This window comes from Pristis pectinata, chromosome 39 (assembly GCF_009764475.1).
Source record: "Pristis pectinata isolate sPriPec2 chromosome 39, sPriPec2.1.pri, whole genome shotgun sequence".
Lineage (NCBI taxonomy): Eukaryota > Metazoa > Chordata > Chondrichthyes > Rhinopristiformes > Pristidae > Pristis > Pristis pectinata.
This window is the reverse complement of record NC_067442.1, coordinates 4,094,636-4,116,451: the sequence shown is the minus strand read 5'-3', so window position 1 is coordinate 4,116,451 and position 21,816 is coordinate 4,094,636. Positions and strand designations below refer to the sequence as shown.

The 21,816-nt window shown below is 51.2% G+C and overlaps 1 protein-coding gene across 1 annotated transcript in view; it reads right to left on the bottom strand.

Moving 5' to 3' along the window:
* Nucleotides 1-398: 398 nt before the first annotated feature.
* The window catches only part of LOC127587172 (dual specificity tyrosine-phosphorylation-regulated kinase 1A-like), a 48,493-nt gene continuing 27,075 nt past the window's right edge, over nt 399-21,816 (bottom strand). Inside the window, exons 2-5 of the mRNA XM_052045365.1 lie at nt 14,377-14,609; nt 11,951-12,070; nt 5,825-6,013; nt 399-788 (exon numbers count right to left, since the gene is read on the bottom strand). Coding sequence (XP_051901325.1) covers nt 399-788; nt 5,825-6,013; nt 11,951-12,070; nt 14,377-14,609 — 932 coding nt within the window. The remainder of the gene's footprint in view (nt 789-5,824; nt 6,014-11,950; nt 12,071-14,376; nt 14,610-21,816) is intronic.

The window sequence follows — 21,816 nt, the reverse complement described above, 5'->3', positions numbered from 1 at the left end:
TGAAGGCATGAGCTATAAAGAGAGGTCAGACAAACTTGGGTTGTTTCCTCTGGAGCGGCGGAGGCTGAGGGGAGACCTGATGGAAGTTTATAAGATTATGAGAGGCACAGATAGAGTAGACAGCCGGGATGCCTAATACCAGAGGGCGTGCATTGAAGGTGAAAGGGGGAAAGTTCAAAGGAGATGTGCGGGGCAAGTTTTTTTTACACAGAGAGCGGTGGGTGCCTGGAATGTGCTGCCAGGGGTGGGGGTGGAGGCAGATACGATAGAGGGGTTTAAGAGGCTGTTAGACAGACACATGGATGGGCGGGGAATGGAAGGATTGTGTAGGCAGAAGGGATTAGGTTAGTTAAACGTTTAATTACTAGTTTAATTGGTTTGGCACAACATAGTGCAAACTACACACACTGACGGAGCCACAGGTTGGGATCGAACTGGGGTCTCTGGAAGCCACTGTGCCACCCAACTGATTTAGGCAAGTTGACATTAAGCCAAAGACAGCTTGGACCAACAGCAGTGGCCAGTGTTCCCATCGCTGAATGCAGCCTCCCACTCACAACCCAGGGGCCGAAGACAGAGCGCGGGCAACGTCCCAGGACGCGCCGCACGCCCCACGACCTGCGCGGACGGACGTCCCTACCTATGTAGTACTTCATCTCGGTGTCGTGCTTGTTCATGAGCTCCAGGAGGCGCAGCTCGATCTGGGCTTGGTTCAGGAAGGCCTTCTTGTTCTTGATGATCTTGACTGCTACCCACTCCTGCTCTTGGTGGTCGTAGGCCTTCACCACCTGTGTCGTGGGGGGGGGGGGGGGGGGGGGGGGAAGGAGGTGGTGACGGAACAGTGGAGAGAGCGGGAGAGAGAGAAAGAGAGCAAGACAGGAAGAAAGAGAGAGAGAGAGAGAGAGAGATGTGAGCAGCGTTAGTGGCTCGATGCCACCTTCAGGGTACTCCAGGCAGAGGTGGAGCAAATGCTGGTGCCAAACAATCGGGAATTTTGTTTTTATTCATGGGCTTCACAGGCTGAGCCAAGACTTAGAATCATACAGCACGGAAACAGGCCCTTCGGCCCAACTGGTCCGTGCTGACCAAGATTCCCATCTAAGCCGGTCCCACTTGCCCACGTTTGGCCCATATCCCTCCAAACCTTTCCCATCCACGGACCTGTCCAAGTGTCTTCTAAATGTTGTAAATGTACCTGCCTCTTCCACTTCCTCTGACAGCTCGTTACATATACCCACCACCCTCTGTGTGGAAAAAATTGCCCCTCAGGTCCCCTTTTAAATCCTTCCCCTCTCACCTTAAACCTGTGCCCTCTAGTTCTTGATTCCCCAACCCTGGGGAAAAAGACCATGCACATTCACCCTGTCTGTGCCCTTATGATTTTATACACCTCTATAAGGTCACCCCTCAGGGTGATATTAGGGACATTTAAGAGACTCTTAGATAGACACATGAATGACAGAAAAATAGAGGGCTATGTGGGAGGGAAGGGTTAGATAGATAAAATGTCGGCACAACATTGTGGGCCGAACGGCCTGTACTGTGATGTAGTGTTCTATGTTCGGTCTCCTACACTCCAAGGAATAAAGTCCTATCCTGCCCAACCTCTGCCTATAACTCAGGCCCTTGAGTCCTGGCAACAGTAATTTAATTCTAATTTAAATCTAATTCGTAAGAGGAATAGACAGTGGACAGCCAGCACCTCTTTCCCAGGGCACCAATGCTCAATACAAGAGGGCATGGCTTTAAAGTAATGGGTGGGAAGTTCAAGGGGGATATCAGAGGGACGTTTTTTACCCAGAGAGTGGTTGGGGCATGGAACGCGCTGCCTGGGGCGGTGCTGGAGGCAGGTACATTGGTCAAATTCAAGAGATTGCTGGATAAGCATATGGAGGAATTTAAAATAGGGGGATATGTGGGAGGAAGGGGTTACATAGTCTTAGACGAGGTTTAAAGGTCAGCACAACATGGTGGGCCGAAGGGCCTGTATTGTGCTGTACTGTTCTACAATTCTATACTTTTTCCAGCTTAATGGCATCTCCCTTACAGGATAACCAAAACTGGACATAACTGGAGACTCCTTGGCGGCACCTTCCAAACCCACTGCCTCTCCCAGCCGGAAGGACAAGGGCAGGAAACGCACGGGGAACAGCACCCCCTGGAAGTTGCCCTCCATGCCACACACTGTCCCGACTTGGAAATATGTCACCGTTCCTCCACCATCGCTGGGTCAAGGTCCTGGAACTCCCTCCCTAACATCACTGTGGGTGTACCCACACCTCGAGGACTGCAGCGGGTCAAAAAGGCAGCTCACCGCTTGTATTGTGGAGGGTCGTGGCCGTCACGTGACAACGCTGCCCCTAACAGCACTGCTCATCACCTGGTCAGAAGACACACCACTGTCAATCAAGGTTTGGCTCTACCCCTGCCCCTCAGGGCACACCTGACGAATGGCCGCTTCAAACAGCTTGGCACCTGGCCTCGGGCCATTGGCCTGTTTGAACTACCTGGGCTGGACCCCTCAGCAGTATAAAGAGTGCCACATGCTTGGTTCTGTCTCTTTTGTCTCCGAGGGATGCCCTGTTGGTAAGCTGTGTACTGTTTAAGAGAAATTAGTTAAGGATCCCGGGAGCAGAGAGCCATGCCTGCACTGATTCGAGGGGTGGCGGGTAGCATGTTGCTTTTCCTTGATTGTTTGTACCCAGTTCGCTGTGTGTGTGTGTGTGTGTGTGTGTGTGTGTGTGTGTGTGTGTGTGTGTTTTACCCTTCTTGTGATTTTCCCACACTCGCTATCACTGGTGTGTGTATGTGTGTATTGGCCCCGTTATCTTTTCCCATGTTTGAAGGAATCAGTCTCAGAGACGGAAGGAAGTGCACCAATTCCATTCTCTCTTCTCTACGGCCCAGAATTGGGAGAAACCATTGCCCTGTCTAGGTGCCGGAATGGATCGCCACGCGGTGGAGTGGACGCAGAGACTGACACCACAGGCGTGAGGTGTGCGCCTGCGATGGGAGGAGGGGCAGGTAGTGTTGAGGAATCAGGGAGTCGGCAGAAGGACTTGGACAGGTTGGGAGAAAGGGCAAAGAAGTGGCAGATGGAGTACATGTCGGGAAGTGTATGGTCATGCACTTTGGTAAGAGGAGAAAAGGCGAAGATTATTTTCTAAACTGGGAGAGAATTCAGAAATCAAAGGGACTTGAGAGTCCGAGTGCAGGATTCCCTAAAGATTAACTTACAGGTTGAGTCGGTTGTAAGGAAGGCAAATGCAATGTTAGCATTCATTTCGAAAGGACTAGGATATAAGGGCAAGGATGTAATGCTGAGGGTTTATAAGGCGTTGGTCAGACCATATTTGGAACATTGTGAGCAGTTTTGGGCCCCATATCTAGGGAAGGATGTGCTGGCGTTGGAGAGGGTCCAGAGGAGGTTTACGAGAATGATCTGGGGGTGAAAGGGTTAACGTATGAGAAGCGTTTGATACTGGAGTTTAGAAGGATGAGGGGGGAACCTACCTCACTGAAACCTACCGAATATTGAAAGGCCTGGACAGAGTGGACGTGGAGCGGACGTTTCCAATAGTGGGAGAGTCTAGGACCAGAGGGCACAGCCTCAGAATAGAAGGACGTCCCTTTAGAACGGATATGAGGAGGAATTTCTTCAGCCAGCGGGTGGTGAATCTGTGGAATTTGTTGCCACAGAGGGCTGTGGAGGCCAAGTCATTGGGTATATTTAAGGCAGAGGTTGATTGGTTCTTGATGAGTAAGGGCGTTTAAGGTTATGGGGAGAAGGCAGAAGAATGGGGTTGAGAGGGAAAAATAAATCAGCCACGATTGAATGGCGGAACAGACTTGGGCCGAATGGCCTAATTCTGCTCCTATGTCTTATGGTGAGTGTCTGTACAAGTGGGCACGGACAGAGTTTCAGCCAGCAGCACCTCAGAGATCATCCAGGTACTTCTGCCCTAGAGGGAAGAGGCCAGTGACGCGAGAGCAGTAGGTACAAACCCAGACTCAGGCCATTGAGTAAAGGAGCTGGGACGCTACGTTGCAGTTGTACAAGTCGTTGGTGAGGCCGCACTTGGAGTACTGTGCGCAGTTTTGGTTGCCCTGCTATAGGAAAGATGTGGTTAAACTGGAAAGAGTGCAGAGAAGGTTTTGCCAGAACTTGAGGGCCTGAGAGGCAGGCCATGCTAGGTCTTTATTCCTAGGAGCGTAGGAGAATGAGGGGCGATCTTATAGAGGTTTAAAAGGCCATGAGGGGCAGAGATAAGGTGGATAGTAGCAGTCTTTTCCCCAGAGTATGGGAATCCATAACTTGGGGGGCGGGGGCATAGGTTTAGGGTGAAAGGGACGAGGGGCAACTCTTTCACGCAGAGGGTGGTGTCCATGGAACGAGTAGCCAGAGGAAGTGGATGAGGCAGGTACAACAGGATCACTTAAGAAGCACTTGGATAGGTACATGGAGGGGTGGGGCCAAATGCAGCAAATCGGGACTGGTTGGGCCAAAGGGCCTGTATCCTTTCCATGTTGCTCTGTGACTAAGTGAATGGCACAGTTGGGGGGCGGAGGGGGGGGCGGTATCAGGAGCAAAGATGAGAGCACTCCCACAGCCCCATCTCAGGATGTTCCCAAATCTCTTCACGGCCAAGGGAAGGGCTTGGAGGGAGAACCAAGGTACTGGATTCACTCAGCAACATGGATAGCATCACTTCGGGGTTCCGGGAGCCATAGTTTCAAGGACTTCAGAGGTCTGGCCGCTGTTGGAACGCCAAATCAAATGGGGTGGCCAACGTGCACACAGCGAGGGTCAACAAGCAGGGTGACGTCAGCAGAGGGAGGGGCATCCATAATATTCATAACACGAACCTTCATGTGTCAAAGAGTCAGAAGGTCAAGGGCTCAGCGAAATGCCAGGATTCTGGGGAGTGTGGAGGAGCAGAGGGATCTGGGGGTTCAGATCCACAGATCCCTGAAAGTTGCCTCACAGGTGGATATGGTAGTTAAGAAAGCTTATGGGGTGTTAGCTTTCATAAGTCATGGGATCAAGTTTAAGAGCCGCGAGGTAATGATGCAGCTCTACAAAACTCTGGTTAGGCCACACACAGAGTACTGTGTCCAGTTCTGGTCGCCTCATTATGGGAAAGATGTGGAAGTGTTGGAAAAGGTGCAGTGGAGATTTACCAGGATGCTGCCTGGTTTAGATAGTATGCATTATGAGGAAAGACTAAGGGAGCTAGGGCTTTACTCTTTGGAGAGAAGGAGGATTGGTATTGGTATTGGTTTATTATGAGGGGAGACATGATAGAGGTGTACAAAATATTGAGAGGAATAGATAGAGTGGACAGCCAGCGCCTCTATCCCAGGCCACCAATGCTCAATACAAGAGGGCATGGCTTTAAAGTAATAGGTGGGAAGTTCAAGGGCGATATCAGAGGGAGGTTTTTTACCCAGAGAATGGTTGGGGTGTGGAATGCACTGCCTGGGGTGGTGGTGGAGGCAGGTACATTGGTCAAATTCAAGAGATTACTAGATAAGCATATGGAGGAATTTAAAATAGAGGGATATGTGGGAGGAAGGGGTTAGATAGTCTTAGGCAAGGTTTAAAGGTTGGCACAACATTGTGGGCCAAAGTGCCTGTATTGTGCTGTACTGTTCTATGATAAGGAAGCCGGGCTCAGAAATCTGACTCTGACCACAAGGCAGTGCCCGGTGGGGAAGGTGGGGCGTGGACCTGGGGGAGATTGCCTATAGGTGCTCTGTCGAAGGTCTGGTTGGTTGTTTTACGGGCGGGCCTGCCCCCCCGCCCCCCCCCCCACCAGCTTACCTGTCCGAAGGAGCCCTTCCCGATGAGGGAGTCGATCTCGTATCGATCCATCCACTTCTCCCCGTTCTTCACGATGTAGTCGTAGTTGTCGTCGTCGTAGCCTTCGTTGTACACCTTCCGTTCCTTCTTGTTGCTGGAGTCGTCCGGAGGGACGTGTTGGGCGCGCCTCTTCTTCTTGGCGTAGTACACCTGCGCAGACAATGGGAATTTCAATCGGAACGACAAACAGAAAAGAGGAGCCGGTCGCAATCCCTCTCTCGACTCAATGTCTGGCACGATCTTCTCCATGTTAACCACTGCCGGTGGAGACACAGGAGACTGCAGGATGCTGGAGCAACACACAAGACGCTGGAGGAACTCAGGGGGTCGGGCGGCATCTGTGGAGGGAAATGGATAGTCGATGCTTCGGGTCGGGACCCTTCATCTGGACTGGAGAGAGTAGGGAAGGGTATGTTGTCTCTGAATTTTTTTGAGGAAGTCACATGCACTGTGTACAGTGAATGTCCCTGCCTACGTGAATTACCATAAGTTCCACAAGTACGTTGCTGATACTAAGGTTATACAATTAGGCACTGTAGGTAGCTGGTGTAAAAGAGGTGGGGCAAGAGCCCGCAGGCGATTGGTGGATCCGGGGGAAGGGGGGTGATGGGCAGATGGAGGGAGCAGAGGGCGGGGACAGGGACAGAAGCCGGCAGGCGATAGGTGGATCCGGGGGAAGGGGGGTGATGGGCAGATGGAGGGAGCAGAGGGCGGGGACAGTGACAGAAGCCGGCAGGCGATAGGTGGATCCGGGGGAAGGGGGGTGATGGGCAGATGGAGGGTGGAGTGGGGGGGGGAACAGAGACAGAAGCCGGCAGGCGATAGGTGGATCCGGGGGAAGGGGGGTGATGGGCAGATGGAGGGAGCAGAGGGCGGGGACAGCGACAGAAGCCGGCAGGCGATAGGTGGATCCGGGGGAAGGGGGGTGATGGGCAGATGGAGGGAGCAGAGGGCGGGGACAGTGACAGAAGCCGGCAGGCGATAGGTGGATCCGGGGGAAGGGGGGGTGATGGGCAGATGGAGGGTGGAGTGGGGGGGGGAGCAGAGACAGAAGCCGGCAGGCGATAGGTGGATCCGGGGGAAGGGGGGTGATGGGCAGATGGAGGGAGCAGAGGGCGGGGACAGCGACAGAAGCCGGCAGGCGATAGGTGGATCCGGGGGAAGGGGGGGTGATGGGCAGATGGAGGGTGGAGTGGGGGGGGGAGCAGAGACAGAAGCCGGCAGGCGATAGGTGGATCCGGGGGAAGGGGGGTGATGGGCAGATGGAGGGAGCAGAGGGCGGGGACAGGGACAGAAGCCGGCAGGCGATAGGTGGATCCGGGGGAAGGGGGGGTGATGGGCAGATGGAGGGTGGAGTGGGGGGGGGAGCAGAGACAGAAGCCGGCAGGCGATAGGTGGAGGTGACAAAGATGAGGGAATCTGATGGGAGAGGAAGGTGGAGCATGGAATAAAGGGAGGCAGGTGGGGGCGATGGGGAGGGGATCCAGTGGGTGGATTGTGTGGGTGATGGGCAGATGGAGGGTGGAGTGGGGGGGGAACAGAGACAGGGTGATGGAGGTAACACACACAAAATGCTGCAGGGACTCAGCAGGCCAGGCAGCATCCATGGAGAGAAATAACTCAGCCCTGATGAAGGGTCTCGACCCGAAACGTCGACTGTTTATTTCCCTCCGTAGATGCTGCCTGACCTGCTGAGTTCCTCTGGCATTTCGTACCTGGCACACCCTACCACTGGCCCCTTTGAACTACCTGGGCTGGACCACCCCCAGCCCTCCAGCAGGATAAAGAGTGCCGCATGCTTGGTTCTGCCTCTTTGTTGTCTCCGAGGGATGCTGAGGTGAGCTGTGCACTGCTGAAGTGATAATTAGTTAGAATATCCCTCTAGCGTAGAGCCCGCTTGCACTGAGATCGAGGGGTGGCAGGCAAAGCCGAGAGAGATGCTTTGTTCTCTTTAATCCGTGCGTCATGATTGTGTAAAGTATTGTTTCTTCCTTGATTCGTTTGTACCGTGTGTGTGTGTGGGTGCGTGTGTCTGCGCGCGCGCGTGTGCGCATCTCACCCTTGTTGCAATCCTACCCCCCCCATGTTCGTGATCACCCGTGTACGTGTATGTATGCGTCCGTTTCCGTTTATCCTGTCCTGCGTTTGTCTTTTATAAATAAATCATTCTAACTCCAAAGACTATGTTCAGAGTCCTTGCCCTCCGAGATCTTTCGAACTCGTCTTACAACACCTGTAGGATGCCAGTCAGCCCCAGACAGCTTTGGCACAGGTTAAGAATAACACAAAGGAATGCAGATGCTGGGACCTGCTGGAGGGAAACGGATGGTCAATGTTTCCGGTGGAGACCCCTCATCTGGACTGAGAGTGTGGAGGGGAGGTAACTGGTGAGGGATGGGGGGAACAAGGAAGGAGCTGGCAAGCGATAGGTGGATCCAGATGTGAAGGGGTTGATGAGCAGATAGAGTCACAGAGTCAGACAGGCTCTTCGGCCCCACTCATCCATGCTGACCAAGCTGCCCGTTTGTTTCTAAGTCAATAATCTTCTGCTTTAATTTTTCATTGGATTTAGATTGCTTTTTACAAAGCTTTTCCAAATCATATTTAATTTTTTAAATTTAATTTAAATTTTATTTACAGCGTGGTAACAGGCCCTTTCGGCCCAATGAGTCCGCGCCGCCCATTTTTTTTTAAACCCCCAAATTAACCTACCCGTACGTCTTTGGAATGTGGGAGGAAACCGGAGCACCCAGAGGAAACCCACGCAGACACGGGAGAATGTACAAACTCCTTACAGACAGTGACGGGAGTTGAACCCCAATCGCTGGCGCTGTAGTAGCATCGCGCTAACCGCTACGCTACCGTGCTCAATTTTCTGATCCAAAACCGAGAGAGATGCTTTGTTCTCTTTAATCCGTTCGTCATGATTATGTAAAGTTTCTTGGATAGAGTCCAATTTAGAATTAATCTGTTGAAGTTGCTCTTGAAATTGTTCAAATTTCTCGGAAGAACCATCTATATGTTTTCGAAGCAATTGTAAAATAGATTCCAGAGATGCAAGAGGGTCTTCTTCCTTGGTAGTTTTAGTACCTTTGGCACTCCTTGTAGTCATGGTAAAGTAATACTGTGTTTGGAGAAAGAGTTTCAAACCGGGTTGAAAAAGTTAGATAAAATAGGAGCAACGGCAAGTAGCTGTTACTCCATTAATGACCAGCAGGCCTCTCAAGCTGCCCGTCTAAGCCAATCCAATCTGCCTGTGTTTGGCCCATATCCCTCTAAACCATTCATAAACTGCTTCATTAAGCTGGAAAGAGTGCAGAGGGATACTGGGATCCAAGTCCATAGCTGTCTGTAAGTTTGTACATTCTCCCTGTGCCTGCGTGGGTTTCCTCTGGGTGCTCCGGTTTCCAAAGGCAGGCACGGCAGTGTAGCGGTTAGCGTAACGCTATTACAGTGACCCAGGTTCAATTCCCACTGCTGTCTGCAAGGAGTTTGTACATTCTCCCCGTGTCTGCGTGGGTTTCCTCGGGTGCTCCGGTTTCCTCCCACATTCCAAAGACGTACGGGTTAGGAAGCTGTGGGCATGCTATGTTGGCGCTGGAAGCACGGCAACACTTGCGGGCTGTCCCCAGAACACTCTACGCAAAAAAGATGCATTTCACTGTGTTTCGATGTACATGTGACTAATAAAGAGATCTTATCCTATCCATAGCTCCCTAAAAGCGGCCAAGCAAGTAGATAGGGTGGTAAAGAAGGCATATGGCATGCTTGTCTTCATTGGTTGGGGCACTGAGTATGTGAGTCAGGAAGTTGCAGCTGTATAAAACTTTGGTTAGGCAATTCTGTTGCAATTCTGCTCGCCCCATTACAGGAAGGATTTGGAGCCTTTGGAAAGGGCGCAGGAGAGGTTTATCAGGTTGCTGCCTAGAGGGCGTGAGCTATAAGGAGAGGACGGACAGACCTGGGTTGTTTTCTCTGGAGTGGCGGAGGCTGAGTTTATAAAATTATGAGAGGCATAGGTAGGGTAGACCATCAGAATCTTTCTCCCAGCGTAGAAATGTCAAGGGCTAGAGGCATGCTATGTTGGCGCCAGAAGTGTGGCAACACTTGCAGGCTGCCCCCAGAACACTCTACGCAAAAGATGTATTGCACTGTGTGTTTCAATGTACATGTGACTAATAAAGATAACTTATCAACACCGTCCCATCACACACTCCTGGGGTCAGACACAGGGTCAAGCTCCCTCCGCACCGTCCCATCACACACTCCCGGGAACAGACACAGGGTGAAACTCCCTCCACACTGTCCCACCACACATATTTTATCTTATTAAAGTGAGAGGGGGAAAACTTTAAGGGAGGTGTGCAGGGCAAGTTTTTTTTTATAAATACACAAAGTGGTGGGTGCCTGGAACGGGCTGCCAGAGGGAGTAGTGGAAGCAGATACGATTAGTGGTGTTTAAGAGGCTGTTAGATAGACAGGGAATAGAGGGATATGGATCACGTACAGGCAGAAGAGATTTAGTTTAATTCGGCATCGTGTTCAGCACAGACATTGTGGGCTGAAGGGTTCCATGTTCCATCCTGCAACCTTGGGCTGAAGAAATCACTCCCCATCTCTGTCCTGAACAGCCGACCCCTTATTTTGAGACCGGGACCCCTGGCCTTAGACTCGTTAGCCAGGGGAAACACCCTCCTTACATTCCCCCTGTAAGTCTCAATAACATCTCCTCTCATTCTTCTGAAGTTCAAAGTGACCTGACCAACATTTAGACATCATCAACGTCGCTAAAGGAGATTGCTTGGTCTGTCTGTGGGAGCTGTGTGTAATTATGTAAGATTTATTAGTCACGTGTACATCAAAACACACAGTGAAATACACCTTTTGTGGAGGGTGTTCTGGGGACAGCCCACAAGTGTCGCCACGCTTCAGGTGCCAACACAGCATGCCCACAACTTCCTAACACATACGTCTTTGGAATGTGGGAGGAAACCGGAGCATCCGGAGGAAACTCACACAGACACGGGGAGAATGTACAAACTCCTTACAGGCAGTGAGCAGAATTGAACCCGGGTCGCTGGAGCAGTAATAGCATGACGGTAACTGCTATGCTACCGTGCTTGCCCTGCACTACCTTCCTTCACTAAGATGTTCTTTCCTTGGAAAGCTTGTTGTTCTTGTTTATTGTAAGGGGAGCAGAATACAGAAGCAGTCGTGAAGTTATACAACGCGGAAAGAGATCCTTTGGCCCATTGGGTCCATGCCAACCATCAAGCACATAGATATAAGACAAGATTGTAGCGGCCCCGACCCGCAGGACTCGAACTGCCATCGGCAGCCGTGGGCACATGTGCGGGAGCGTGACGCGAACTAACCGCGGGGGCGGGCCTTCCGGCGGGGACCACACGTCACGTCCGCCAGAGAGGCTCTCGGTTACTTAGGCGAGCGCGCGCGTGCTTTGTTTCAGTCAGTAAAGTGTGCTCCAGTCCAGTCGCCGGTCTCTGCGTTTTCTTTCCTGCCACGCGCTGCGTTCAGCTACAAGATCTTTATTAGTCACATGTACATCGAAACACACAGTGAAATGCATCTTTTGCGTAGAGTGTTCTGGGGGGCAGCCCGCAAGTGTCACCACGCTTCCGGCGCCAACATAGCATGCCCACAACTTCCTAACCCGTACGGCTTTGGGATGTGGGAGGAAGCCGGAGCACCCGGAGGAAGCCCACGCAGACACGGGGAGAATGTACAAACTCCTTACAGACAGCGGCGGGAATTGAACTCGGGTCGCTGGCGCTGTAAAGTGTTACGCGAACTGCTACACTACCGTGCCTGCCCTCCAACTACCTTCCTCCACTAAGATGTTCTTTCCTGGGAAGGTTTGTTGTTCCCATTTATTGTAAGGGGAGCAGAATACAGAAGCAGTCGTGAAGTTATACAACACGGAGAGAGATCCTTCGGCCCATCGGGTCCATGCCAACCATCAAGCACACGGATATGCAGGGAATGGAGGGATATGGATCAAGGGCAGGCCCAGGGGGGATTGGGGAAATGAGGAAGGCTACACATGGGATACCACAGCCGGCTGCTCACCTCGTTAATGTGCTTGTACGTCTTGATCAAATCCACCGACAATTTCCTGAGGGGCGTCATTCCGGACTCACGGAAGCAGAGCGGAATCCTCCTCTGCAGGATCGTCATGTCCGATAGCACCTGGAAGGAGAGAGAGAGAGAGCGGAGCGGTTAGAGTCCCGTGGTGTTGGGGCCGGGCTCCGGCTCAATTCGCAGGGATGGCCCCCAGCCCATCTCACAGATCGAGGGGTGGGGGGTTGGGGGGAGGGTGGAGAGCACACCCACTCTGGCTGCGAGTAACAAAAGCAGTTGCGGGACGAGACCGATTTGACAGGAGGAGGTGGGGGTCACAGCAGTGGGGAACGTTGCTGACCTGCAGGGACCAGACACTTGGTGATCACCACAACTACGGCGCACCCCAACACCCCAAGGGCTGCACCACCTAATGGTGTTAAACACACGCAGTTGGGGAGGGGGACGTGGAGGCAAAGAGGCAGGAGGGGTGTAAAAGATGGAGGGGGGTCACGGAGACAGGGAGGGGTGTAGGGACTGGAAGGGGGTCACGGAGATGGGGTGGGGGGGGGGTGTAGGGGCCGGAGGGGGTCACGGAGATGGGGAAGGGTGTGGGGGCCGGAGAAGGTCACGGAGACGGGGAGGTGTTACAGAATTAGGGAGGATGAGGGAATGGGTGACAGATTTCCAATTTGGGGAACCAGCAGTGGGTGCTGTTTTCCTGCACCCACCTCCCCCCACCCCCTCCTCCCCCACCACCGCCCTCTGCCCTTGTTGCTCTGGGTGGGCGGGTTCGGGAGGTGCTGTTGGAGTAGCCCAGGCGAGTGGAGTGACCGCAGTGAGTTTTGTAGACAGTGCATACTGCAGTCGCTGTGGGCCGGTGGCGGAGAGAGGGAGTGCTTAGGGGAGGGTGCATGGGGTGCCGATCGAGCGGGCTGCTCTGCCCTGGGGGGTGTCGAGCTTCTCGTGAGTTGTTCGAGCTGCACTCACCCAGGGAGGTGGGGAGTGTCCCGTCTCACTCATGACTGTGCAGTGGACTCAGCCCCAATACATCACGGGCACAGCCCTCCCCCACCGTCGGTGGTATCTACAGGAGGTGCCGCCTCAAGAAAGCAACGTCCGTCGTCAAAGATCCCCCCACCGTCCGGGCCGTGCCGTCTTCTCGCAGCTCCCATCGGGCAGGAGGTACAGAAGCCTGAAGTCCCCACACCACCAGGTTCAGGAACAGCGACTTCCCTTCAACCATTCGGTTCTTGAACCGACCGGCACAACCCTAATCACTGCCTCAGTACAGCAACACTGGGACCGCTTTGATCACTTTGCACCAAAATGAACTTAGTTTTTTTTGCTCTAATTGTATTCTTCCTTGTAAAACACAGATGCAATCACAAGGAAGGCGCCCCAGTGTCTTAACATTCTTAGGAGGTTAAGAACACTATGGACCACATTTTGCACTACCATGGACATGCCTTTGCAAAACCCAGACCTTCGTGTGAACAAAAACTTTTTTTTCTACTGTGTGGTATAATTTTATGAACAAGTGCATGCAGTGCAATTCTTATCGCCCCCCCCATTGCAGGAAGGATGTGGGGGCTTTGGAGAGGGTGTGGAGGTCCGCCAGGAAGCTGCCTGGATCGGAGGGTATTGGCTCCAGGGAGAGATTGCAGAGGCTTGGATTTTTTTTCTCTCTGGAGCTTCAGAGGCTGAGGGGAGACCTGACAGAAGCTTATAACATCATGAGAGGTGCAGGTAGAGCAGATAGTCAGGGAGTTTGTCCCCATGGTGGAAGTGTTAAATACTAGAGGGCATAGCTTTAAACTAAGGGGGAGAAAGTTTAAAGGACGTTTATTAATTTTTCCACAAAGTGCTAGGTGCCTGGAACGCACATATAGACAGGCAAATGAACAAGATAAGGTTTCTTTATTAGTCACATGTACATCGAAACACACAGTGAAATGCATCTTTTGCGTAGAGTGTTCTGGGGGCAGCCCGCAAGTGTCGCCATGCTTCCAGTGCCAACATAGCACGCCCGCAACTTCCTAACCCGTATGTCTTTGGAATATGGGAGGAAACCGGAGCACCCGGAGGAAACCCACGCAGACACGGGGAGAACGTACAAACTCCTTACAGACAGCGGCCGGAATTGAACCCGGGTCGCTGGCGCTGTAATAGTGTTACGCTAACCACTACACTACCGTGCCTGCTCAAGCAGGGAACGCAGGGTTATGCACCATGTGTAGGCAGATGGGATTAGTTTAATTTGGCAAAGACATGATGGCTGTACTGCTCTATGTAAAGTTAGGTATGATTTATGTTCTGTGTGTTGTCTGGACCTACATGTTAGTGAATCTCCTGCAAGTAAGTTTTTCCATTGTACCTGTACCTCACCGTACTCCCGCACGGGAGAATAAACCCAATTTGACATCCGGACGTACCCTGTCGGTGGTGTTGCCTCTCTGGTGGTCAGCGGCCTGGCCTCGGGCGCGGGCATTGGTCAGGCCCCAGTGCGGCCCCGTGTGCCGGACCTGGGGGGCCTCGCCCGTGGTCTGCAGGCTGCCGAGAGGCAGGTGGCCGTGCTGGCTCGACATGCTGGGCTCAGCGGGGGTGAAGCCAAACGAGGCAGCCAAGCAGTGAGAGGAGGGTGGCTTGCATCCTGAGTTGGTCCCACCTGTGGACACACGGGGGTGGGGGGGGGGGGGAAGGAAAAAGAAAAGGCGCGTCAGTCAGCAAGGGGGCAACATACTCCCACCGCCACCACCCCCCCCCCAAGAGGCCTCGAGACGTCCCAAACCCACCAGACTTAAGGACTTTGATAAGACTATTGAACGGTTCCTTTATACAATGAGGTGGACTCTGACCTCACGATCTACCTTGTTGTGACCTTGCACCTTATTGCACTGCACTTTCTCTGTAGCTGTGACACTTTACTCTGTACTGTTAATGTTTTTACCTGTACTACATCAATTCACTCTGTACTAACGCAATGTAACTGCACTGTGTAATGAATTGACCTGTACGATCGGTATGCAAGACAAGTTTTTCACTGGACATCGGTACAAGTGACAATAATAAACCAATACATTTAACATCTCTATCAGCCGTCATTCTGTGCGTGTCCTCAAACAGGTCAGGTGCGACTGCCCGCAGCCTGAAGCAGACCCCAGTGCTCCGGGTCTAAGGTTTGGATCTGACAGGGAAAGACTAAAACTGCTCACAGCGGGGAGGAGGGCAAATCATCAATTGCGCCGTCTCCTAGGTGTGGTCTGAACCAAGCAGCTAGGAGCAAGTCGTCACAACACCAGAGCAGGTTCTGATCAGCATAGACACCAGTAAAAAAACAAAGGGGACGGTGCACATGCTCCTGTCTACATCAACGGTGCTGAGGTCGAGAGGGTTGAGAGCTTCAAGTTCCCCGGAGTCAACATCACCAACAGCCTGTCCTGGTCCAACCAGGTAGACGCCACGGCCAAGAAAGCTCATCAGCGCCTCTACTTCCTCAGGATGCTGAAGAAATTTGGCATGTCCCCGTCAACCCTCACCAATTTTTATAGATGCACCACGGAAAGCATCCTATCTGGATGCATCCCAGCTTGGTACAGCAACTGCTCTGCCTGCAAGAAACTGCAGAGAGTTGTGGACACAGCTCAGAACATCACAGAAACCAGCCTCCTCTCCGTGGACTCTGTCTACACTTCCCGCTGCCTCAGGAAAGCAGCCAACATAATCAAAGACCTCACCCACCCACCACGGACGTTCTCTCTTCTCCCCTCTCCCATCGGGCAGAAGATACAAAAGCCTGAAAGCACGTAACACCAGGCTCAAGGACAGCTTCTATCCCGCTGTTATACGACTGTTGAACAGTTCCCTAGTACAATAAGGTGGAATCTTAACCTCACAATCTACCTTGTTACGACCTTGCACCTTATTGTCTGCCTGCACTGAACTTTCTCTGTAACTGTGACACTTTATTCTGCATTCTGTTATTGTTTTCCCTTGTACTACCTCAATGCACTGAGTATTGAATGAATCTGTATGAATGATATGCAAGACAAGTTTTTCACTGTACTTCAGTACACGTCACAATAGTAAACCAGTTCCAATTCCCGGACATATTTATCCCCACTGTTTCTCTGTCAGTCTACAGCTGGATATCCTTGTGGCAAGACTTTCACAGGTGCCAGCCTTGTATACCAGCCAGAGCGAATTAGACTAGTTTATTGTCATATGTACCAGAATGAATAAGAAATTTCTTGTTTGCATGAAGCTCATGGATGTTAATACTAAATACTAACAAGAAGCAAAAACAGCAGAAGGGGGCAAAGATTGCAGTGCAATCTGAAGTAGTGCAAAAAGAAATGCTAAAGTGACAATAACGGAGTAACCGAGAGAGGTGGAGTTAAGAGTCCGAGAACTTGGCAGCACCACCAGGAAGGGGATGTGAAAGTGGTGGTTGTTTCAGGAGTCTGACAGCAGTGGGGAAGAAACTGCTCTCGAGTCTGGATGTCCGGGCTTTTGAGCTCCTGTACTTTCTCCCAGAAGGTGGAAGAAAGAAAAGGGAAGGGCCAGGGTGAGTGGGCTTCCTTGATCACTGTTTGCCTTCCTGAAGCATCGCGCCGTGAAGGTGGACTGGATGGAAGGAAGGGACAAGCCTGTGACGGACTGGGCAGTGTTTACTGCTCTCTGCGGGTTGTCAGTCAGTCAACAGCACAGCAGTCACCACATCAGGCTGAGATGCAACCCCTTCAAGAACAGATACACCCCTTCAACCATTCTGTTCTCGAACCAACCGGCACAACCCTAATCACTACAGTACAGCAACACTATGACTACTTTGCACTACAATGTATTTTTTTTGTTCTAATTGTGTTCTTTCTTGTAAAAGTTGTGTATAATTTATACTTATGTTATTCATGTGAATGCTGCTTGTCTGATGCTATGTGCCTGTGATGGTGCCACATGCAAGTTTTTCATTGCATCTGTGCGTAGGTGTACTTGTGCATGTGACAATAAACTCAACTTTGACTTTTGACTTTGTCAGAATACTCTCTGTGGTGCATCTGTAGAAGTTTGAAGAGCATCCTCTTGGACAAAGAAAATCTCAGACGATACAGAAAGTACAAATGCCTTCTTGATCAGCACATCAGTGCGAAGGGACCAGGTGAGGCTGCTGGTGATATAGATACCAAGGAACTTGAAGCTATCGACCATCTCTCCGGCAGCTCTGTTGTCGAGAACGGGGTTGCATTCAACCCTGCTTCCTTACGTCAACAACCACCTCTTTCGTCTTGCTGACCATAAGACATAGGAGTAGGATTCAGCCATTCGGCCCATCGAGTCTGCTCCATCATTCGATCATTTATCTATCCCTCTCAACCCCATTCTCCTGCCTTCTCCCCGTAACCTTTGACATCCTCACTAATCAAGAAACTACCAACCTCCGCTTTAAATACATAGAACATGGAACACTACAACACAGTACAGGCCCTTCAGCCCACAATGTTGTGCCAACATTTTATCCTGCTCTAAGATCTATCTAACCCTTTCCTCCCACGTAGCTCCCCATTTCTCTATCATTTGTGTGTCTAAGAGTCTCTTAAATGTCCCTAATGTATCTGCCCCCACAACCTCTGCCGGCAGTGTGTTCCACACACCCACCACTCTCTGTGTAAAAAAACTTACCCCTGACATCCCCCTTATACCTTCCTCCAATCACTTTAAAATTATGTCCCCTCGTGTTAGCCATTGTCGCCCTGGGAAAAGGTCTCTGACTGTCCACTCGATCTATGCCTCTTATCATCTTGTACACCTCTATCAAATCACCTCTCATCCTCCTGCTCTCCAAAGAGAAAAGCCCCAGCTCCCTCAACCTATCCTCATATGACATGCTCTCCAATCCAGGCAGCATCCTGGTAAATCTCCTCTGCACCCTCTCTAAAGCTTCCACAGCCTTCCTATAATGTGGTGACCAGAATTGAACACAATACTCCAAGTGTGGTTTAACCAGAGTTTTATAGAGCTGCAACATCACTTCACGGCTCTTGAACTCAATACCCCGACTAATGAAGGCCAACACTCCATACACCTTCTTAACAACCCTGTCGACCTGCGTGGCAACCTTGAGGGATCTATGAACGTGGACCCCAAGATCCCTCTGTTCCTCCACACCCAATGACTTGGCCTCCACAGCCGTCTATGGCAACGAGTTCCACAGATTCATCGCCCTCAAAGAAATTCCTCCTCGTCTCAGTTCTAAAGGGACGTCCTTTTATTCTGAGGCTGTTCCCTCTGGTCCTAGACTCTCCCAACTGCTGCAAGCATCCTCTCCAAGTCCACTCATTCCAGGACTTTCAATGAGGTCCCCCCCCTCATTCTTCTAAACTCCAGTGAGTACAGGCCCAGAGCCATCAAAAGATCCTCATGCATTAACCCTTTCATCCCCGGGATCATTCTCGTAAACCTCCACTGGACCCTCTCCAGGGCCAGCACATCCTCCTTAGATATGGGGCCCAAAACTGCTCACAATACTCCAAATGTGATCCAACCAACACCTTATAAAGTCTCAGCATTACATCCTTGCTTTTATATTCTAGTCCTCTCCTTTCTGTTCAATTTAACCTGAAACCCCAGATTCCCCAAGGCTCCAGCTTTTGCCTGGAAGAGGGTGGAGACACGGGGCAGAACGATTTATTCAGGTGCTCACAGGTTTCCTGTGGTCACAGTCGGACAGTGTCACAGGCTGAGCGCGCAGCACTCTGGAACTCAAGAGGTCTGGGATGAGAAGGAGCAGGTAGCACCAACGAAGAAGCAAGGGACGGCAGGAGAGGCGGGACGGAGCACGAGATTCAGAGGGAGAGCGTGCACGGAGAAGCTGAGGAGAGGAGACTGAGATCGTGGAGAAGGGAGGAAGATAATGAAGAGAAATAGCACAAGAACAGGAACCCTATAGTACAATAAAACCGCCGGTATAAAGAACTTAACATTGTAGCTGGATAAATACGAGAAGCGATGAAAGGAGGCCTCTGTTCAGCCACTTACACCTGCTCTGCCGTTGAATTAGATCATGACCGACTTTCAATCCCAAGTAACAAACAATCTGCCGGAGGAACTCAGCAGGTCGAGCAGCATCTGTGGGAGGAAGGGAATGGTCGGCGCTTCGGGTCCGAACCCCGCGCCGGTCCTGACGCAGGGGTTCCGGCCTGAACCGTCGACCGTTCCTTCCCCCCCTCCCACAGATGCTGACTGACCTGCTGGGTTCCTCCAGCAGATTGTTTGCTGCTCCACATTCCAGCGTCTGCAGTCTCCTGTGTCCCATGTGTATCAAGATGACCTTCAATACCCCAATATCCATCAATCCCTTTGCACTAAAGTGGACTTTTGTTCTATTTGTGTTCTTTCTTGAAAAAATTGTGGATGATTTATGTTTTTCTTGTGAATGCTGGCTATGCGCCTGTGATGCTGCTGCAAGTAAGTTTTTCACCGTACCTGTGCACACGTGGACTTGTGCACAGGACAATAAAGTCTGACATTAACTGAGCACCCACTGAGGGGGAGAATGCCAAAAGGTTCACAACCATCTGACTGAAGCAACGTCTCGTCGTCCCTGTGCGAAAGGGCTGCCTCAGCATCACGAGATAGGGTCCCCTGGATTTAGGCCTTCCAGTCACCCTGGCAACCCCCCTCGGGCTCTTAAGGCGTAGAATGAGGCCATTCGGCCCACTGAGTCTGCTCCACCATTCGATCATGGCTGATTTATTTTTCCCTCTCAACCCCATTCTCCTGCCTTAGAAACATAGAAAACCTACAGCACTATACAGGCCCTTCGGCCCACAAAGCTGTGCCAAACATGTCTCTGCCTTAGAAATTACTAGGCTTACCCATAGCCCTCTATTTTTCTAAGCTCCATGTACCTATCCAAAAGTTTCTTGTCGTATCCACCTCCACCACCCTTGCCGGCAGCCCATTCCACGCACCCACCGCTCTCTGAGTAAAACACTTACCCCTGACATCTCCTCTGTACCTACTCCCCAGAACCTTAAACCTGTGTCCTCTTGTGGCAACCATTTCAGCCCTGGGGAAAAGCCTCTGACTATCCACACGATCAATGCCTCTCATCATCTTATACACCTCTGTCAGGTCACCCCTCATCCTCCGTCGCTCCAAGGAGAAAAGGCCAAGTTCACTCAACCTGTTTTCATAAGGCATGCTCCCCAATCCAGGCAGCATCTTTGTAAATCTCTTCTGCACCCTTCTCCCATTCTACCTTCTCCCTGTAACTTTTGAGGCCCTTACTAATCAAGAACCGATCAACCTCCGCTTTAAATACACCCAATGACTTGGCCTCCACAGCCCCCTGTGGCAATGGATTCCACAGATTCACCGCCCTCTGGCTGAAGAAATTCCTCCTCATCTCAGTTCTAAAGGGACGCCCTTCTATTCTGAGGCTGTGCCCTCTAGTCCTGGACTCTCCCACTGATGGAAACATCCTTCTCCACGTCCACTCTATCCAGGCCTTTCAATATTCAGTAGGTAATTACGAAAACAGGTTGAGTGAACTCGGCCTTTTCCCCTTGGAGTGACGGAGGATGAGGGGTGACCTGACAGAGGTGTATAAGACGATGAGAGGCATTGATCATGTGGATAGTCAAGAGGCTTTTCCCCAGGGCTGAAATGGTTGCCACAAGAGGACACAGGTTTAGGGTGCTGGGGAGTAGGTACAGAGGAGATGTCAGGGGTAAGTCTTTTACTCAGAGAGCGGTGGGTGCGTGGAATGGGCTGCCGGCAATGGTGGTGGAGGCGGATACGATAGGGTCTTTTAAGAGACTTTTGGATAGGTACATGGAGCTTAGCAAAATAAGAGGGCTATGGGTAAGCCTAGTAATTTCTAAGGTAGGGACATGTTTTCAGCACAGTTTTGTGGGCCGAAGGGCCTGAATTGCGGTGTAGGTTTTCTATGTTTCTAAATATTTATAAGATTTTGATAAGAGATATTTCTTCTGTAGGCAAAAGATATTGGTGTGCAGAAGAGGTAGGAGAAGGAAAAGAGTGACATCCAGGGAAAATTTCGGAATAGGATGTGGGAGCACTGGGCAGTAACGTGCACAGTGGCCTCGAGCCAGGCTGCTCGGTCAACTGTACAGGGTACTGGTGAGGCCACACCCTGGAGTACTGCGTGCAGTTCTGCTCTCCTTACTTGAGAAAAGGTATACTGGCTTTGGAGGCGGTGCAGAAGAGGCTCACCGGGTTGAATCCGGTGATGAGGGGATTTAGCCTACGAGGAGAGATTGAGTCGCCTGGGACTATACTCACTGGAATTCAGAAGAATGAGAGGGGATCTTATAAAATTATGAAAGGGAGAGATGAAATAGAGGCAGGAAGGTTGTTTCCACTGGGAGGTGAGACTAGAACCAGGGGACATAGCCTCACGATTCGGGGGAATAGATTTAGGACGGAGCTCCTCATAGAACTCTTCAAGAGGCATAGATCGAGTGGACAGTCAGAGACTCTGTCCCGGGGCGACAATGGCTAACATGAGGGGACATAATTTTAAGGTGGTTGGAGGAAGGTATAAGGGGGATGTCAGGGTTAAGATTTTTTTTACACAGAGAGTGGTGGGTGTGTGGAACGCACTGCCGGCAGAGGTTGTGGGGGCAGATACATTGGGGACTTTTAAGAGACTTTTAGATAGACATATGAATGATAGAGAAATGGGGGCAGACCTTTTTTGAAGCCCTTTCAATAACCTGTGAGTATAGAGGAGCAGAGCTGACGACATAATAATGATTTTTTTAATCTAAGAAATATCAGTCCAATTTTTTTTCTCTGAAGTTTTTGGTTTGCTTTTGTCTATTATTATATTTTTTTTTGATTTGGGGGTT